We start from the raw sequence: 18,773 nt of genomic DNA, 5'->3' as shown, positions 1-18,773 counted from the left end.
TGAGCATAAACAAATATCTTTCGATAATTTTCTTGTAGTGTAGGATGTACTGTACTATAAATAAAAAATTACAGTTCTGTATTATAAGTCTCTTTGAGTATCCACTTTTACGGAAAGGAACACACTGAATTATTTTACATGAATGCCTACGGAAAAAAGTGTTCCGCTTAACGAGTGTCGGTTAAGATAAAATTCAAGAACGAATCATGCTCATCAAGCGAAGTAGCGCTGTGTAGTGTAAGTCTTAAGGTCAAGGTCAAACAATAAGCAGTTCACTGGGTAATGACTACTGCAGTGCCACTCAGTGTCTGCTCCAAGAGATTGACAGGAGTGTAACCAACACGCAAACTTTGAAATTCTACCGAGGAGTCCCAAGCGGTACTAGGGTATGAAGCCTCAAGAAAACTTAGACAGACTATAGCCCTTGGGACTTTGTGAAACAGCCCGTATGGCCTTGGACTAAAATGTTTGGAGACCCCTGATGTTGACTAATAACGCTGGTATTCAAGAATTTACTATTTGTGATTGGAAGCAACTGTTCATGATATGCTTTTTGGCAATGTTTTGAGAACCTCTTACGTCTCATTTTGGCAATCTCCCACTTAGTATTTTATATTGCCGTACATGTTTCCTTGCTATATATTTTTCATTTTGGGTGAGAGTGCCACAATCATAGAAGAAATTCATTTGCTATCGTTGAGAATGCCACTAGTTAATACTTGACGAGTTTGTGGTCAATCAGTTAACCAGACCACATAAGGTTCTAACTCTCAGCTAATCTCATACCTCTAAACTAACCTATAGCACTTGTCTACTGCATGGGAACGGTCTGTTATCAACAAAGCAACCATTGAACTTCCATTATTTTGTCAACAAAAGGCTCAAATGTCTCTAAGCACTATGGGACTTAACATCTGAGGTCATCAGTCCCCTAGACTTCGAACTACATAAACCTAACTAACCTAAGGACATCACACTCATCCATGCCCGAGGCAGGATTCGAACCTGCTACCGTAGCAGCCGCGTGGCTCCTGACTGAAGCGCCTAGAACTGCTCGGCCACAGAGGCCGGTTTGGCAACAGATGGTTGCACTTGTACTTTGTGGTCGATAAAGTAACCAGAAAGCAGTCTCAGCTTTCAATGGATGCAATGTGTCGTAATTTTCCTGTTAAGTCCTCACATTTACAGAATTTAGCCGAGTTACTATGTTTTTATAGTGTAATACCTCTATTTCCACTGCATCTGTTGCAAACTGCTTCGAAATGAATTTTTTGTCTCTTGTATGCAAGAAGACATACATAATCTCAATTTTCATTGAGTTTACGTAAGATCAGTTTTAAACAAATACGTCTGGACATGTTATATAGTGTTATTATGGTACCTCAGTATTTTCTTGAAACTTTTACAAACAGTTTCTGAAATGTAGCATTGCACTCAGATGTTATAGGCAGTTTTACACATAGTAAGTAACACGTTATTATCGCAAGGTAAACTTTCTGTGAGCAGTAAGCTATACCGAAACATGGTGAGCTGAAGGAGAAGTTTCCGTGCACCATTTACTTGAAATTTTGCTGGTCATTTACATTTACAAAATTAAATCCACTTATTATGATACTACAGTGTAATATAGATATGCAAATGACTATCTGCCTCCAGTTTCATTGCATATGGTGCAAATCACCGTGAGATGAGTTCTTTGTCTCGTGTTGGCAAAAGTACGTACATAATGTTAATTTCCCTCGAATTCCTCTGCACAAGTTATTTTGTTATGTGTTGGTACCTCAGAATTTATTTGATATATGATCTATATATGATTTACTTGATACATGGTATACTGCATTAGTTTACTTGGTATAGTTTCAGAATTATAGTATTGCATTCGGTAAATAGTTTTAAACTGCATTCTTGCTTCTATATCGTATTTTTGCATTCTGGTGCAACAATCAGCGTCCTAACATAAATAATATTTTTTTTACAGTTTAAATCTTAACATCCTGAAGAAAATTAGGCATGAGCCCTTCTGAGAAAGAACAGCTTATCTTGGGAGATGGGTTTGACGACACTGACACGAATTCTTAGTATGGAGGAAACACAGATGAATGCCATGTTCTAGTAGTTACTTCCAGAGGATAAAGTTCAGTCAGTGTATAAGTAGTCAAACAGTGTAGAAGTATTATAATATATTTCTATTCCAGAATCAGAGTCTTAAATTTCTAATACTCCTTGTCAGCTGAAGTTTTCTAACGAGACAACGAATCCACGCCAGTATAACTCTCCACTACTTTTACTACCGTTTGGTTTCTGACTGTTATCTGCATTCCCCTCTAGGCGTAGGTGGATGAGAGTGGTCTATAACTTCATTGATGCAGCAGCAGTAAATGTATATATACTTAACAAGGAGACTTGCTTTCCTTCGGGGAGTACTAAAACTCTGTAAGATCCAGTACTTAGAAATATCCTTGGCAATGAGTTGATTGAAAATTTCTGCTCAAAAACGTAAATGGAACCGAAAGCCAGACCAAACAGTTATTAGTAGATCAACATTTCAGAAAAAAGTTGCATGATTCCAAGAGATAACTGTTCAGGAATATGACAGTGTGTATGCCTACAGCAGGTACATCAGAGAGTGTGCATTTCGCAGCACACGAAGCAGACCTAATCGTAGTAAGTTCACAAACACTACTTGCAGTTATGCCCGCACGCCCACCGTCTTCGCGACTGCACAGATATGGCTTCGTCGTTGCCCCCCCCGACAGTGGAGCTGATCTTAAAGTTTGTGTATATATTGTCCTGGCTAGTTAAGAACCATTCAATTCCGTGTGAGTCGGGCGTAAAACATCTCTGAATCACGTTGTGAATCTAATTGTGTGAACCAGAAGTTGAAAATTGATCTCGTTTACAATTTCCAGAGATATTTCACACACTTTCAACCACCACGGACACAAAGACAGTGATTTTATTTATTACTCTGGAATAACATAGCCATCGGGTTACAGTCTATTTTTTCTAATTTTTCTTTCCCAAATAATGTGATTTAGTTTCCTTCCTAGTCAAAACGCCTTCGTTATGTCCTATTAGCTGTTTGTAACAGGTTGATCAGCTTTTCTCAATAACTCTTCAATATTCACAGATATAATTGTCTATATACTAACTGATTTTTTGGATTTAGAAAACACAAAGAAAGTTTCTTATAAATTTTGTTTTGTTGACACAATTTTCTTCTTAAATTAAAGAGAGATGGCACTGGGGAATCAATGAAGAAGGAATTGATCCTAGTGTGTATCGTTTCGGTATAATAATAGCCTTAATTTTTTTTTTTTATTTTTTTTTTTTTGCAGCGACAGCAACTGAAACTGTTTATATAAGAATATACAGCCTACAGTTGCAGGTTAACTTTATCGTTTACCTAGGTTTCAACGTTATTAATAACGTCTTCTTCAGAACATAAATTATTATTTAAATGTTTGCCTAAAACAGGCCATGACCTAAGTCAACTTCATAAAACTTTATGCATAACCATAAGGTTTTGTCACTTCTATTAAACCAACTGTAGAAATTCACTTTCACTCGACGAGGCCCATACAACGGGCTTACAGTGAATTTCTACAGTTGGTTTAATAGAAGTGACAAACCTTATGGATATGCATTAAGACTTATGAAATTGACTTACGACATGGCCTGTTTTAGGAAAACATTTAAATAATAATTTATGTTCTGAAGAAGACGTTATTAATAACGTTGAAACCTAGGTAAACGATTAAGTTAACCTGCAACTGTAGGCTGTATATTCTTATATAATAACAGTCAGTTCCTATCACCAAAGATATGATTTCCTATGAAACTGTCCTTTACCATTAATAACTGATAAATCGTAAATATGTTTCTGGCTTTACAATGTCTAAGCTTCTTAATTCTCACGACACGATATTAATTATAGGTTCGAGTTCTTTCAATGTCTGTTCAGCAAAAATTCAGTCTTTTACGATCACCATATCTCACATCTCTTTTATTAGCAGAATCCCCTTGACAAAGATCGGCAAAGATATTAGTATGAAAAGTTCCAACTAATTTCTGTCCGAATATCTAAAAATAATCTATTATTCGCCACTCCAATGTCTAATCCAGTTATCAGAATGATATTTAATTAGGCTTATAATCCCTAACTTCCAACTACCACGGAAGACTACGAACATGCACCACTGAAACAAAGACTCAAGAGACTTACCAATGCTGCGCATTGGTTTATATATTATATTCAAAACAAAACGCATCTTTGTTATGTCTCCCTCGGATTCCCTGTGTACTACTTTGCGATACTCTGTTTCAGTATCTACTCTTTGTGATATTTTACCTAACTATTACTTCGAAATACAACTACCGTTTTTGGCTCTTGGGTTATTCCATATTACAGAATTTTAATCGAATATTCGTTTCTGAAGACCCACTCCCTGAAAAGCGGTTACACAGTGTAGTTTTGAGCAGATAATGCTTTGGACACTTGCACCAGCAGAATTACGGAAGAGACCAAACCTGGTTTATGTGCTATTGTTTTATATATGTGTATTTTGTACGTATTTTTATATAGACATATTAATGACCAGACAATAACGACCAATAAAGCTTTAGTTTCTTCTGTTTACTGCTATTTTAATGAAAGACATCAATTTCGCAATGTGGTTAAACTATCGATCACTAAATTAGCACTTCCAGAGAATGGATTGTGGTCAGTATTTTGCCGCGCATTAAAATTTATAGTCATAAGTACCACAAGATTTTTCAACTCTTACATATCTTTTATGTAACTGGGAAAGATTTATAATCTAACAGAAAGTATTGCCCTGTGAACTGCTAACTGACTCGCTCGCATTTTGCCTTGCTCCGTTTCGCACACTTGTGACACTGAAACAGTTGCCACCATTCGCAGAATTTTCATTCCCTTTACACTTACATTAAAAGTAACTGCATTTTTACTGGCACAAAACATGTTCCGGTTACTGTTATACCGCGTTTCAAAGGATCATACCCCATCGTTCTATGTATCAGTGTCGGCACCGTCCATAAAACCCGTTCTGATAAATGTCAATTGGCAAACGGGAATACGATTACCCTAAGAACTTTGCACCTGACGTTCGATGTAGTGCGTGCCTACTGATTACTACATCTTGTACCTACATATACTTTTTGAACAACGAAACGTAAGTCTTTCATAGATATAGAGTCAATGTTTCACTCCGACATTGTAAGCCTGTGACATTACAAGCCTGGTGTGGTTATCTTTGGGCACTTATCGGTCTATTTGAGTCAACAGAAAACGTCACAGCCTTTGAAAAGTCATTCACTTTCCTTGATAAATGGTTATGCCCAAGATACGTAGGAGCGAAGCAATGTGTCTTATGTGGTACCATATTTAACGTTTCACCAATCTGAATTTCGCTTTACAGCTGTCGTACCATTTGCTATTGTGACAATCTTTTTTCTGTGGTTAATATATGATACCATGACTGACTGATTACAAAGTTTATACAAAGTGACATATTGCAGATTTTAGATAATGTTAGGAAATCCTAGAATGTAGTAGTACATAATCCTAATTTACCATCATTTGCCTCTCTGATATTTTTGGAGTTGAAAGTCATTTGACTCCACAAGTTTATTCAATCGATGTCGAATAATTCCCATACAGATCCTTGCTTTGTTCCTTTCATTTTTCTCTTTCTGTGTACAGCATATGATTCTTGTCTTTCGGAAGATATGGACAAATGTTGTGTAACATTATTTGTATGTATGCCCAGTCTTGGTTGTTCTAGCCACGTGTTTCACTTAAACCTTTATATTTCTACCAAAATGTCTTGATTCTAGATTGTAGACCCCCATTCTCAAGAATTCCACAATATTTACCTAAAGGCCTTAGCACAGCAAAATTGTATTGAAAGTGATCTTACTGAAATAAATTTCACTGATGGGAAAGCTTTATTCCTTTCATTTGACATTAATAATCAGATCAACCAGTTACTTTCAGACTTAAATTTGTTTCACAAAAGACGGTGGGATTTAGAAACCAATTATCAGCCACTGCATCCTTCTACTATTCCTAGAAATTTTTAATTCGGTATCTTGATAGAATTGTTATAATAACTCCAGGTGGTCTCTGTCTTTAACGTTCTGTGTCAAATAAATATCGACTTCCTCACACATTTTGGCGACTTTGCAGGTATTGTCACGGTTTGACTTGTACCCTCTCTAATAGTTAAATGCAGTGTAAAACATATCCCTGTTAGAGGCTTTGCACTAACAAAAAACCATTAGCTTCTGTGTTCGCATCTCTATCACTGAAGTACAGTACTCAAAGAGCTTATTGCACACTGCATGTCTACGGAAGTTTGATATTAACCTCTGTCCAGCTAAGTATATCTCCTTATTGTCAGTTTCTTTCAAAATAAGTTGTATTTAGCATAGCCTAACGCACCTGGAGATATATCTTCTGATTTTTCAGTTTATTTTGTGGTACGAGTAACTCGTCTTTAATAGTATTGTTCTGTGTAGCTGACTATTTGCGCTGTCCAAACGCTCAACTTCAGCTTTTCGCTTAATTGCTGCTGCTGTGTCTATAATTAGTTTTTCGGAAATATTTGCCATTTTCTGAAGTTATTAGAAATCACTGGGATTCGCTGACATGTTTCTGTCAGGCAGACTGCGTCTAGAAATTAATAATACAAGTAATCTTTTAAAGAAAACATTCAGAAACAGGCAACGTCACATGCTGTCCGACAATTTGATGTGCGATGCACGAGTCACGCACATGTATGACTGGCACGGTTGGTTGAACGAATCCCGAAGCACTGTTGTATTATTCAAAGAATGATACGAACTTCATCTTAGTGAAAGCAGCATTATTAGTGACTTTTCTGATTTCATCTTCATTTGTAGAGTCAATGTTACGGTCTAAAAAGTTACTTGTACGTGCAATAATCAGTACATATCCTTCCTTAGGAATATCCTTCACCACATACCTTATAACATAAATTACATTGCTGCTACACCGCTTGACTCAAAAGCAGCTGCTACTAAGGGGTTGACTTCCCCGCAAGTTCTGTATTAATTTAGACATTTCCTATCATGTAACTTGCCTGTTAGAAATACCTTCTCGGCCTTTTTTTCACTCTGTAATTATTAACCATGACTTGCCCTTTTCCTCACTTCTCCGACAGTTTCTGATCTCTTACGGTTGTCTGGATGATGTTGTCTACAGTCTACAAAGCCCTGGAGCAGTTATAAACTCTACGACTAAATGTGGCTCACCTGTACCGTCTCTTAAAAATGTTGCCTGATTTGGCAAATCTGCTCACAGTAAATTGGTCCCCCAACAGGTAACGTTACTGAAGTTAACTCCAGGGTCAACTGCTCTTCTTCCGCTTGTTCTGCTCCCAGTCTAACTTTGATGTATTTCCTTTTCGAGCGGCTTACTTCAAACGTTCAAAAATGTCCAAATGTGTGTGAAATCGTATGAGACCATACTGCTAAGGTCATCAGTCCCTAAGCTTACACACTACTTACCCTAAGTTATCCAAAGGACAAACACACACACCCATGCCCGATGGAGGACTCGAACCTTCAAACGTTCCTATGGAAAATATGCATACGCCGTCTTCTCACTGTCGATCATTTTTCACTTTCAGGTTAGTATATTGCGTGCAGAAAGTTCTTAACACGCAGCGTGCTGCTGTCGTAATATTACTGCACTTTCTGCAAACGGGAATGTGCGGCGGACGTAATATTACGTCACCCCAGATACGACGCTTTTCCTCGCTTTCAAACGCATTTTTACGTTTCGCGGAATCGACTATGAGACCTGCTGACTTCCTAGATGACAATAGTGATATCAGTTGCACAATTCATCGGCTTTATGGCCTTTGTTACTGCTTCTTGCTTCATGAGTATTAGGTGTCGATAGAGTTCTCTGATTTGTGTGCTCGTATGTTGAGTTGAAATTCAAAATGAGCAGGGATGAAGAGAAATCTTTGTAGTAGCTGCGGATTTTGTTGATGATGGGTTTCTGAATGAGTTTGTCGCTTATTTTCAAAGATTGTGTTGTCATTCATGGTTCTCCTTCAGTTGTATCACGAGGTGAATGCGAGTGTAGGAGTCTACTGAATGTAATGTTGTGCAGCATTCGACTATGAATACAAAATTTTGCATTGATCTTCCATTTTGTGTGTTTCTTTAGATATAAACTGGCTGTTAGAGAAACATAATCAGAAATATCTGTGTCTGCTTACATATTTAAATAATAGATCTCCTTTTCAGTTTATGTTCTGTATTGATTACAGTTAATTCATATTCATGTGCGTATTCAAGACTTAGCCCTAGCAATACCAAAGTATGTGTATTCGAAGTAAAAAGTATAATAAACCTAAAATGTTCCTACTACGTTTTTGTACACATGAAGTATAACATCAAAAAATTGAAAGTAGAAAAAGATATTTTAGTCAAACTACAGGTAATGGGAGCTGCCTACTGGGCCAGAACTTTAAGTCTTAAAAATTAACTATGCAATAAAAAACCACAATTAAATATGTTTTAAGGTGTTTTATTGAAATCAAACCAGACTGGCTAGTCAAACTCTGCTCACAGCGCGGTTTCAAGTAGCTGCGGTGTTAACGGATTAACTGGAGGGTAATTATGATCAGGGTGTTCACAATGAAGAATATAATCACAAACAGTTGAATCTATGTCCGTCGGCAGCTGTCTCTCGTCCGTATTCTTCTTCACATGCAGAAATCTTCTCATTGCCTCACGAACAGGAGCGAGGCTTCTCTTCATTCGTCTCACGAACCCTGGTCTCTCTGCCAAACCATGGTTTCGCCGGTAATCTCTCTTGTTCCGGTACGTGTCGAGTAGACTCTCCATCAAACGCCCAATCCACGATGTGGGTCGCGGGTTCTCCTGCGAATGAGAAAAAGAATTATTTTTATTACGCCACTTTCTTGAGCAACACTCTATCTACTACTTCAGGTATTGCAGCCTACAAACATTCTCTAACAGGGCGGTAACTACGAATTTTGCAGTTAATCAAAATAGCAGAAATATAATACGGAAGCTGGTGTAGACATAAATAAATCTCCATAATGCTAATATCACCACGCCACGAACTTTCCACCCAAATGAATTAACACAAGTGTTGCAGTTCATCGTTATGCCCTTACTCATAATTATGCATAATCTTGTTTTGTATCAATCTAATGACCATCATAACATTCGGTACTGATTACTGAACTTACTAAACAAATTTGCGGTCAATAAATGTTTTCGTTTCTCAAACAATGTATCGTGTTTGCATTTAAGATGAACTTGTCACGCCCCATAATCACATCGTAGTGTTTTACAGAATTTTGGTGTAGTTTATAGGGGACACGATGGGTGAATGAATTAATTAAACCTACATTTACATATATATTTATTACAAGTCTCTTACGCAAAAAGATAATAATAATAAAAAAAGAAGAAAGCTACGTTTGAGTTTCTAATGTAATGCTGTATTAGTAACAGCTACATGGCTAACATACCATTGCTTTTATCTCAGCTCTGAGCTGTGCCATCGCAGTCTGCACTTCCTGCGACGGTGGCTCCCGGATAATCTTCCGTCTACGTGGTCTGCTGGCAAAGATCTGCAGACGACTGGGTGGAACTGGAACTCCAGGCGGGAAGTAGGAGCCAGAGACTTCCTCCTCTTCATCTTCGATACCAGGCAAGTCAAAATGAACAATTTTTGGTATTGGACCAAACTGTGGAAAGAAATTGTCATGTCAATAAACGTGTCTGCATAACATCATTGGAATTCATTTCTACATTCGTACTTGAACACACTGACTGTAATTATTGTCTGTCTTTGTACAAAGTGCTGCTTACATGCACTGCCTGAAGCATTGGTTTATCAGCAGCGGCCTCTTCGCTGTCAGCGGTGGTGGACTCCGCCTTCTTCTCGTGCGGCTCTGGTCGAGGTGGCCGATGGCGGCGCAGAGGCGCAGGTGTGGGCGGCTCATCGACCAGCCTGGGTTTCCCCTGGCTGGCAGGTGGCGAGCTGAACCGCGAGAACATCTGGAAACGTAAGACAAGCAGTCTTTAGTGGATGCAGTGTACGCTGAGGTGAAAATGGTCGTGTAAATTTCGTCTTATTGTCAAGCAGGATTGACCTAAACCATCATTTCGGTCTCATACCGCCCTTTGCACAGTGCGTAACACACTCCAGCCCTTGTCACAACCATAAAAAAATTAACATGAAGGCATACCGCTTCTTAGATTGAAACTACAATCAAACTGAACAGAAAACTGACTGATCACTAAAAAACAACAAAGTTTTGTAACACGGTAGCTGAAGCTACTAAACGTTTTAACTGAACACTATAACGTTATTCACACTCACTCGGCACTGTACAATCAATTATTTTTCGTAAAAACTTGCTATCAAGTAAAATCTATCCAACCTGCAAAATTTTTAAGGATGTTGGAGCATTCATAAGTGTATTAATGGTGAAGGCCAACTTTCCGGTTAATTGAAATTATTGAGCCTAATTTTATTTTGTGTGTACAAACAATTTATGTAATCCTTCTGCAATTATGAGAACAAATCGTTTTCTCCCCTGGTTCAATGATTTTTACACGTAATTCCAGACTAATTTTCTGCACTACGAGCATTGCAATGTAGCCGCTCAACAAACAGAGAAGCTAATCGATAATGGAGAATGTAGAGATGATGGTACCAATCGAGGAATAATCTCACCTACTGATAGTGAAACAGAGATAAAGATAGTCGATTGTGTTGCTCAACAATATCTGCCATTCAACATTCAAGTCAGAAGAACGGCTGATTCAATTATTTTATGGTTGGAATTGATATGTAAACATTGGAAGTAATAGTAAATCAGTGTATTCCTTGCGAAAGTGACCAGTCTTTCGAACTATTTCCGCCACGTCATCTAATCCAGCACACCAAACAAAACCACTAGAATGCAGAAACTTACACAACAGGACACTAAATTACTAAGTATGGGGACCACAATTGGAAAAAACTATCTCAAACAAAAATCTTCACACGCTTTACATCTGTGTATGTGGAAACCATTTTATAAAAACGGGAGTCACGTTCAGTGTTCGATTATGTCATGCGTAAGGAAATCAGAGGCAAAATGAGCATTGTAGTTAGTCAGCACATCAAATGTTCATGTACAACGACAAGCAAAATCAGATCTAGGTGTTCATTAATGGCATCATCGCATCCAAAATCAACATAGGCTACATATTTGTGATGTAGATCTGAAGTTTGTTATGGATTTTCAATGAAACTAACAAGAGCTGAACCCATAATGCCTCCTTCGTGCCAGAGTTGGACTTTAAACATAGCTTTCCACAGATCTTATTCAGATCACATGGTTTATATTCTGCAGTGTTATCAGCTGCTTTTTATAGGTAACTTTAGTGTTTTGTGAGATTCTTGCCAATTGTGTATCCCTCGCATCTACCTACTTTATCAACTGTACTTAAAGGATGTCAAAACTCGTCCACATCTTTAACAGTCTCAAGTTAAAATTTAACATTTAGAAGGCTAACGTGTGGAACTGCTGCTTACTTTATCTGTTTGTGTGCATATTAATACCATCACTTAGGACAGATTTTGCTTCTTTGAGCATCTGGTTCCTCTTTGCTACCAAGTTGGTGTAGTCCATTATTCCCCTTCGTACACTCGCATTAAGCAAATTGAATATCGGCTTTGGCTAGGAGAAACTCTGTTCTACGATCGTATGATTTGCTCAGTGATGACTACACCAACTCCATCGCATAAACAAAATGGATGATTCTCTGTCCCTTTATATATCTGTTAACCACACAGCCTAGAAACAAAAGAACTTCACTCCATTATCATTCTGAAAAAAACTTCCATAAATCTGCGATCTTAAGATACATAAAACATTATTTCGCAACCAGAATTCCAGTTTCTAGGCGAGCAGAACTTGTGCAAATCCAAAAACCCATATCTACATTATCAACCCACTTACACATCATAACACACTTAAACGTATTTTGCCTCCCATTCGGTAACTAATCTTTGTAGTGTTTCAGTAGCAGCGGTGTTGCGCTCTAGTCATACATTTCATATAAATTTTCGATTTCTAGCAGGCGGAGTTCGCAAATATACTTTAGATACCAAAGGTTTGTCGTTATTAGCACAAACACCAGCCATACACGTAAATCTTATTTGAAACTCTGTTTACCAATCGAGCACAGAAGAAATTTCTAACAAAACGAACAGTTTTTTCCTGTTTTGCATTATTCGCCGGGTTATGTTAGTTACCATATGAGCCCGCATCTCGTAGTCGTGCGGTAGCGTTCTCGCTTCCCGCGCGCGGGTTCCGGGGTTCGATTCCCGGCGGGGTCAGGGATTTTGTCTGCCTCGTGATGGCTGGGTGTTGTGTGTTGCCCTTTGGTTAGTTAGGTTCAAGTAGTTCTGAGTTCTATGGGACTGATGACCATCGATATTAAGTCCCATAGTGGTCAGAGCCATTTGAACCATTTTTTTAGTTACCATCTGACAGTTTTATATTAGGTCAAGAACTTTGCTTCCGCCATTTTGCAATAGACTGCAGTAGTAGAAACTGGTGGTACAAGTCGTTCGTCGTGTCATACATTAAGCTTAGGCATTTGAGAACATAACGCCATCGAAGCATCAGTCGATTTTTTTATTGCATCATGAAGTTATTCTCGACTGAATATGTCAACTAATGGGCCCAATTTTCGTCATCTGCGGGAGGGTTTAATTTTATGCTTCGATATGAAGAAATTTGCGGCTGAGGCTCATAAAAAACTGGGGTAAGACCTATGATGAGACGCCTGTTAGTGACAGAACTTCGCAGAAAATCGTTTCCATGCTTCAAGAATGGTGATTTTGACGTTGATGACCGGCATGTTTATGAAAGAGAGAAAGCTTTCCATGCTACTGCAACCGACAGGAACAATCACGGGAGATCGTTATCGAAAGCAGTTTATGTGTCTGAGCCGATTACTGAAAGGTAAACGGCCACACTACAGCGATAGGCATGAAAAAATGATTTTGCAGCATGACGGTGCACGACCCCATGTCGAAACTCCTGTCAAAACATACTTGGAAACATTGAAATGAGATGTTCTACCCCACCCGCTCTATTCTCCAGATATTCGTCCCTATGACTGCCACCTTTCTCGATCGATGGCACACGACCTAGCTGACTAGCACTTGCGGTCATGTGAACAAGTGCTATATTGGATCGATTCATGGCTCCCCTCAAAGGCGCCCAGTTTAAACACTGCGGGGTTCGTATGCTGCCCTAAAGCTAGGAGAAAGCAGTGGCCAACGATGGCCAATACTTTGAATCGTGAATTTTTTGTAAGGTTTTCACAATAAAATCTTGAACTTCAAGAAAAAACGGCGGAAGCAAAGTTGTAGACCTAGTAGATCCTTCAGTTGCAAGTATTTACATATCATGCAAAAATAATTTTTTTTTAGTTTATTCTAAAAGAACAACGATTGGTAAACGAGACAGAAAAAAATTTAATAACCTGAATTTCCTTTGTTGGTACTCAGGTATTTCTAAAAGCATTAATTAGATTTGCGTAATTACGTGACACTGAAACTTAGTTGTATTTCAAGTGAGATGACGTGTTTCTGATCTTTGCCGTACGTCAATTATAGTTATCGGTTTGTGTTGTACATAAAGTTCGAAATAAGATTTTAGGTCTAGTGAAGCAGGGGATACAACCCGTCGGTTTTGACCAATGACGTCAGAATTGGCCAGAGAACATTTATTACACAGATGAAAGAGCTGACAAGAATGGTCATAAACAAAGGAATACGAGAGTTGACTTATATAAAGGCCAGTAGTATTTTCACGTTAAGGATATCACGTTTTTGTATCGTATTATATCACTGGAAAATGAAAGGGAAAAAATGAATGGAAAATATTGGTAGCATAGAATACATCACGTCACATATATATGAGATGTATCTCGAACCTGATTCGAACTATATTGCTTAAGTGCAGTACGGGATACAAGTTTGGCGTACGTCCATTTCTTCGTTTTCACTAACATTAGTGTCCTGTTGCTCAGTTGAATTATGTATTCCCTGCTGCACTAAACCCTAAATGAAGCACGGGATACAAATGTTACATGTGTCGTTTTTTTCGCCTCCGCTATCACTAAGTCTGTTCTTACGTAGATATTAGTACTACCGATGGCAGAACGAGCTACGTACATAATATCTGTATCTCACACTTCCGTTGACCTCTATATAAGTACACTGCTAACGAAAACGTGGAAATGGACGTACGTTATATTTGTAACCTGTACCTCAGTTGAACTACGCGAAGAGACAATAAGACGACACATATGCAATTTATATCCCCAACTTCACTATGCGGTACAGTTTTTTTCGCCTTCGATGTTAATAGTATCCCATTCTTTACTTGAGCTGTGTAGCTATACACAACATTTGTGTCGTGCTCTCCAGTTGGCATAAGGTGGTAAATCTCATCAATGTTACATACGTCGTTCTTTTCGAATATGTAATGTCAGTGTAAAGGTCAACTGAAGGACGGGATACAAATTTTAGATGTGTCGGCAGTTTCGCCTTTAATATTGCTAGTACAGATTCGATACTAGTGATGGGAAACGAAAGAAGAACGACACCTGCGAAATTTCTATTACGTACTGGAGTACACGAAAACAAACGTATTGGTACAATACAACAATGAAATCCGTCAAAATAGTCAAATGCAGTAAATGAAGAAAATGGAAAAGTGAACTTACCATACGGGAACTTCCTGAAAGAACCGAAGCTCGCCTAGACAGACATCAACAAAAATCACATACCCATAAACACAACAAACACAACATTACGAAACACACGCACACACGCGTGCGCGCACACACACACACACACACACACACACACACACACATACAGGCACAGGCACAGGCACACACATTCACCCTTCCTCCCGCCCCACATCCTAATGTGAAATTAGCTAACATATTTCGGACGGTACATTTGCCCAACATGTTTAATTAAACATTTAAAGAGGCAATATGTTTGGGAATACTATGTCTCCATGAATATTCGTCTAGATGACTTTGAAGTGTGGAAATCTGGCGTTTCGCTTTCCCTACAAGAGATTTCACAGCTTACCGATAACCCTCTATGCAATTTGTGCAAGCCCCTGTGGATAATAATCTGGACTCTATATTGTGATTTACTACGAGATGCTGATAACCGCTTTCCCCTAAATCCCTATATGAAGGAAACCCGTCTGAAATTACAATGGAACCCTCTGGAACGTGATCTTCAATTACGCTGACCAGAACTTCCTTCCTTCCTTCCTTCGATTGGGTACTACTTCGAACACTACATCGTCACACACCTGATCTGAAACTACTGCCCCCCTAAACCAATAATCCCACCGGAGGTTCCCCCCTGTTGTACTTGCTTTTGCCAAAATGTGATTCGTCAGTTTCGACCACAACACAGCCCCCCCCCCCCCCCCACAAAGTCACCATATATCTCATGTAATCCCCCACACACTTCCCTACAGAAAGAATACCAATCCACAGCTGTACTCTTACTCACACGACATTCATGCACACGCAGCCATACAGGACATCTCAGATGATTTTCATAATGTCTCTCAAGGCGAGCTTCCTCTTCTAATGGATCGCCACAACCTGTCTCCGCTGCAGCTCCAGACGAATAAGTAGTGAGTGCAGCGACGAGATACACTTGTGAGGTGCGTGTGTTCGCTGCACTCCCGACATCGAACATACTCAGCAATGAGACCACAAATCGTGGCCGACATGTGTTCGCCCATAGCCTCCCGTAACTCAACAAGGTTCATCGGAGCAGATAAATCCATACATACAAACGCAAATGAGATACTAAAAATTGTTCTAAAATAAGAAACTAATAGTCCAAATTACCTCAATGTTGTTGTTGTGGTTTTCAGTCCTGAGACTGGTTTGATGCAGCTCTCCATGCTACTCTATCCTGTGCAAGCTTCTTCATCTCCCAGTGCCTACTGCAACCTACGTCCTTCTGAATATGCTTACTGTATTCATCTCTTGGTCTCCCTCTACGATTTTTACCCTCCACGGTGCCCTCCAATACTAAATTGGTGATCCCTTGATGCCTCAGAACATTTCCTACCAATCGATCCCTTCTACTGGTCAAGTTGTGCCACAAACTTCTCTTCTCCCCAATCCTATTCAATACATCCTCATTAGTACTGTGATCTACCCATTTAATCTTCAGCATTCTTCTGTAGCACCACATTTCGAAAGCTTCTATTCTCTTCTTGTCCAAACTATTTATCTTCCATGTTTAACTTCCATACATGGCTACACTCCATACAAATACTTTCAGAAATGACTTCCTGACACTTAAATCTATACTCGATGTTAACAAATTTCTCAATATCACTAAGAATGAAATTAAGTACCTAATGAATTAGAAACAACCAATTAATTTAATAAATGCACACGAAGAATATTTTCAGCAATATGTAGCCTCTTTTATAATCACATTCAGTTATTTTAATGTATAATGACAGCGCTTATCCGGAACACAGAACTGTTTTATTATCTATGGCTCGAAGTGAAGACATTACTATCTATGAGTAATGTATGACGTCATTGGTCAAAGCCGACGGATTGCATCCCCTGCTTCACTAGAACCCAGATTTTTATTTGAAACATATTTTTGGAGATCGGGCTAAGTAATTAACTGTCGGGACAACTGCTTTTTATTTGCTACGGAAACTATTCTTTGGAGCAAACACTCAAGAGAATAATGACATTTTTTCTAGCTAGATCTTCCAGAAAATGATTAGAATTATTTTTCCCCTCCTCATAAAATGCACTAAAAGAAAAGTGAAGTTCGTGTGAATAGGACCTAGCTTCATATGACACAAATGCTGCCACGTGCCAGAAGACGACGTATTGAAACCACAGTACGCAGCAAGCGCTTTGGAAAAAGCAAATGAATTTCTGCTCCTCTCGACATGCACCAGTATTGTGCTTGGTGAACGTACACAAAAGTCTACTGGTCTCTCATCGGATGTCTCAAACTGCAGAATAATATAAATCTTAATGATCACCTACCTCCTCACTTCTTCTCAACTTCTTCTCACAGCCCGAAGGATGCGAAATAGACTTCCTAGAAAGCGCACTTCGAAATCGACTCTTTCTTCGGAAGGTTTGTCAATGAGACTGATGCTAAGCAACGGTTCGCTCGGTTTTATGCCCGAACTCATTGTTGACAATGACGTCACGCAGACACGCGTCTTTCATATTCGTTGACAGTCGAAGACTATCTAAAGTAAACCGAAGAGAGCGAGCTTCATCAAGAGGCAGTCTGCAATGCAAGCACTCGGACACTATCAGAATTTAGGGGCTGCTAGGGGTTCAGAAAGTCCCGTTACAGTCGCGTGTACTCGACTTCTTTCCCGCCCTTCAGGAGTAAATGGTTCAAATAGTTCAAATGGCTCTGAGCACTATGGGACTTAACATCTGAGGTAATCAGTCCCCTAGACTTAGAACTACTTTAACCTAACTAACCTAAGGACATCACATACATCCGTGCCCGAGGCAGGATTCGAACCTGCGACCGTAGCAGCCGCGTGGTTCCGGACTGAAGCGCTTAGAACTGCTCGGCCACAGCGGCCGGCCCAGGAGTTAATCATTTTGGATTTGTGAAATAACAATTTAACCGAAACTTCCTGGCAGATTAAAACTGTGTGCCGGACCGAGACTCGAAGTCGGGACCGTTGCATTTCGCGGGCAAGTGCTCTACCATCTGAGCTACCGAAGCACGACTCACACCCCGTCCTCACAGCTGTACTTCTGCCAGTATCTCGTCTCCTGCCTTTCAAACTTTACAGACGCTCGCCTGCGAAACCTAATAGGTTCGCAGGAGAGCTGCTGTAAAGTCTGGAAGTTAGGAGACGAGATACTGGCAGAAGTAAAGCTCTGAAGAGGGGGTGTGACTAGTGCTTGGGTAGCTCAGTGGTAGAGCACTTGCCTGCGAAAGGCAAAGGTCCCGTGTTCGAGTGTCGGTCCGGCACACAGTTTTAATCTGCTAAGAAGTTTCATATGAGCGCGCACTTCGCTGCAGAGTGTAAATCTCTTTCTGGAAACAATTTAACCATTTCTGTCCTTGTGTCCAATCAGTATTCTCTTTATGTACGATGGTGTAGCAAGCAAAATTTGTGACTGGACTAAGGATTTCATGATAACTAGGACGAAGCGTGTTTCATTGGATGAAGAGTGATCGACTGATGTGGCCCACAGAAGAGATTTGGAACCCTTGCTGCTTATCTTATATATTAATGACCTAGCAGACAATTTTAACAGTAATTTTGAACCTTCCGCAAATGAAGTAGTTAACTACTTTCAAAGAAAGCTGCACAAATGTTCAGTTATATCTTCATAAAATATCTATGTGGTGCAAAGATTTGCACCTTGCTTCAGATGTTAAAAAATTTCATATTTTGCACTGCACTGAATGCAGAAATATTGTATCCTATCACTAGAACATCAAGATGACAAATCTGCAGCGAAGTAAATAATAAAGATGCCCGGCTGTAACAACTTGTGGCGATATGAAATGAAATGATAACACACTCAGTCGTAGGTGCATCTGATAGAAGACGTCGACTCATTGGCAGGACACTTGGGAAACGTAGGCAGGCCATTCC

At 39.3% G+C, this 18,773-nt stretch overlaps 1 protein-coding gene across 1 annotated transcript in view; it reads right to left on the bottom strand.

The window, feature by feature from the left end:
* LOC126285247 (serine/arginine repetitive matrix protein 1-like) overlaps nucleotides 1–12,361 on the bottom strand; it is a 77,660-nt gene extending 65,299 nt beyond the window's left edge. Inside the window, exons 1-4 of the mRNA XM_049984543.1 lie at nucleotides 12,347–12,361; nucleotides 9,907–10,095; nucleotides 9,564–9,782; nucleotides 8,719–8,943 (exon numbers count right to left, since the gene is read on the bottom strand). Coding sequence (XP_049840500.1) covers nucleotides 8,719–8,943; nucleotides 9,564–9,782; nucleotides 9,907–10,095; nucleotides 12,347–12,361 — 648 coding nt within the window. The remainder of the gene's footprint in view (nucleotides 1–8,718; nucleotides 8,944–9,563; nucleotides 9,783–9,906; nucleotides 10,096–12,346) is intronic.
* Between the last annotated feature and the right edge of the window lie 6,412 nt (nucleotides 12,362–18,773).

Source organism: Schistocerca gregaria, chromosome 8 (genome assembly GCF_023897955.1).
Source record: "Schistocerca gregaria isolate iqSchGreg1 chromosome 8, iqSchGreg1.2, whole genome shotgun sequence".
NCBI lineage: Eukaryota > Metazoa > Arthropoda > Insecta > Orthoptera > Acrididae > Schistocerca > Schistocerca gregaria.
Note: the sequence above shows the minus strand (reverse complement) of the source record. Positions and strands in the feature narration are given on the sequence as shown.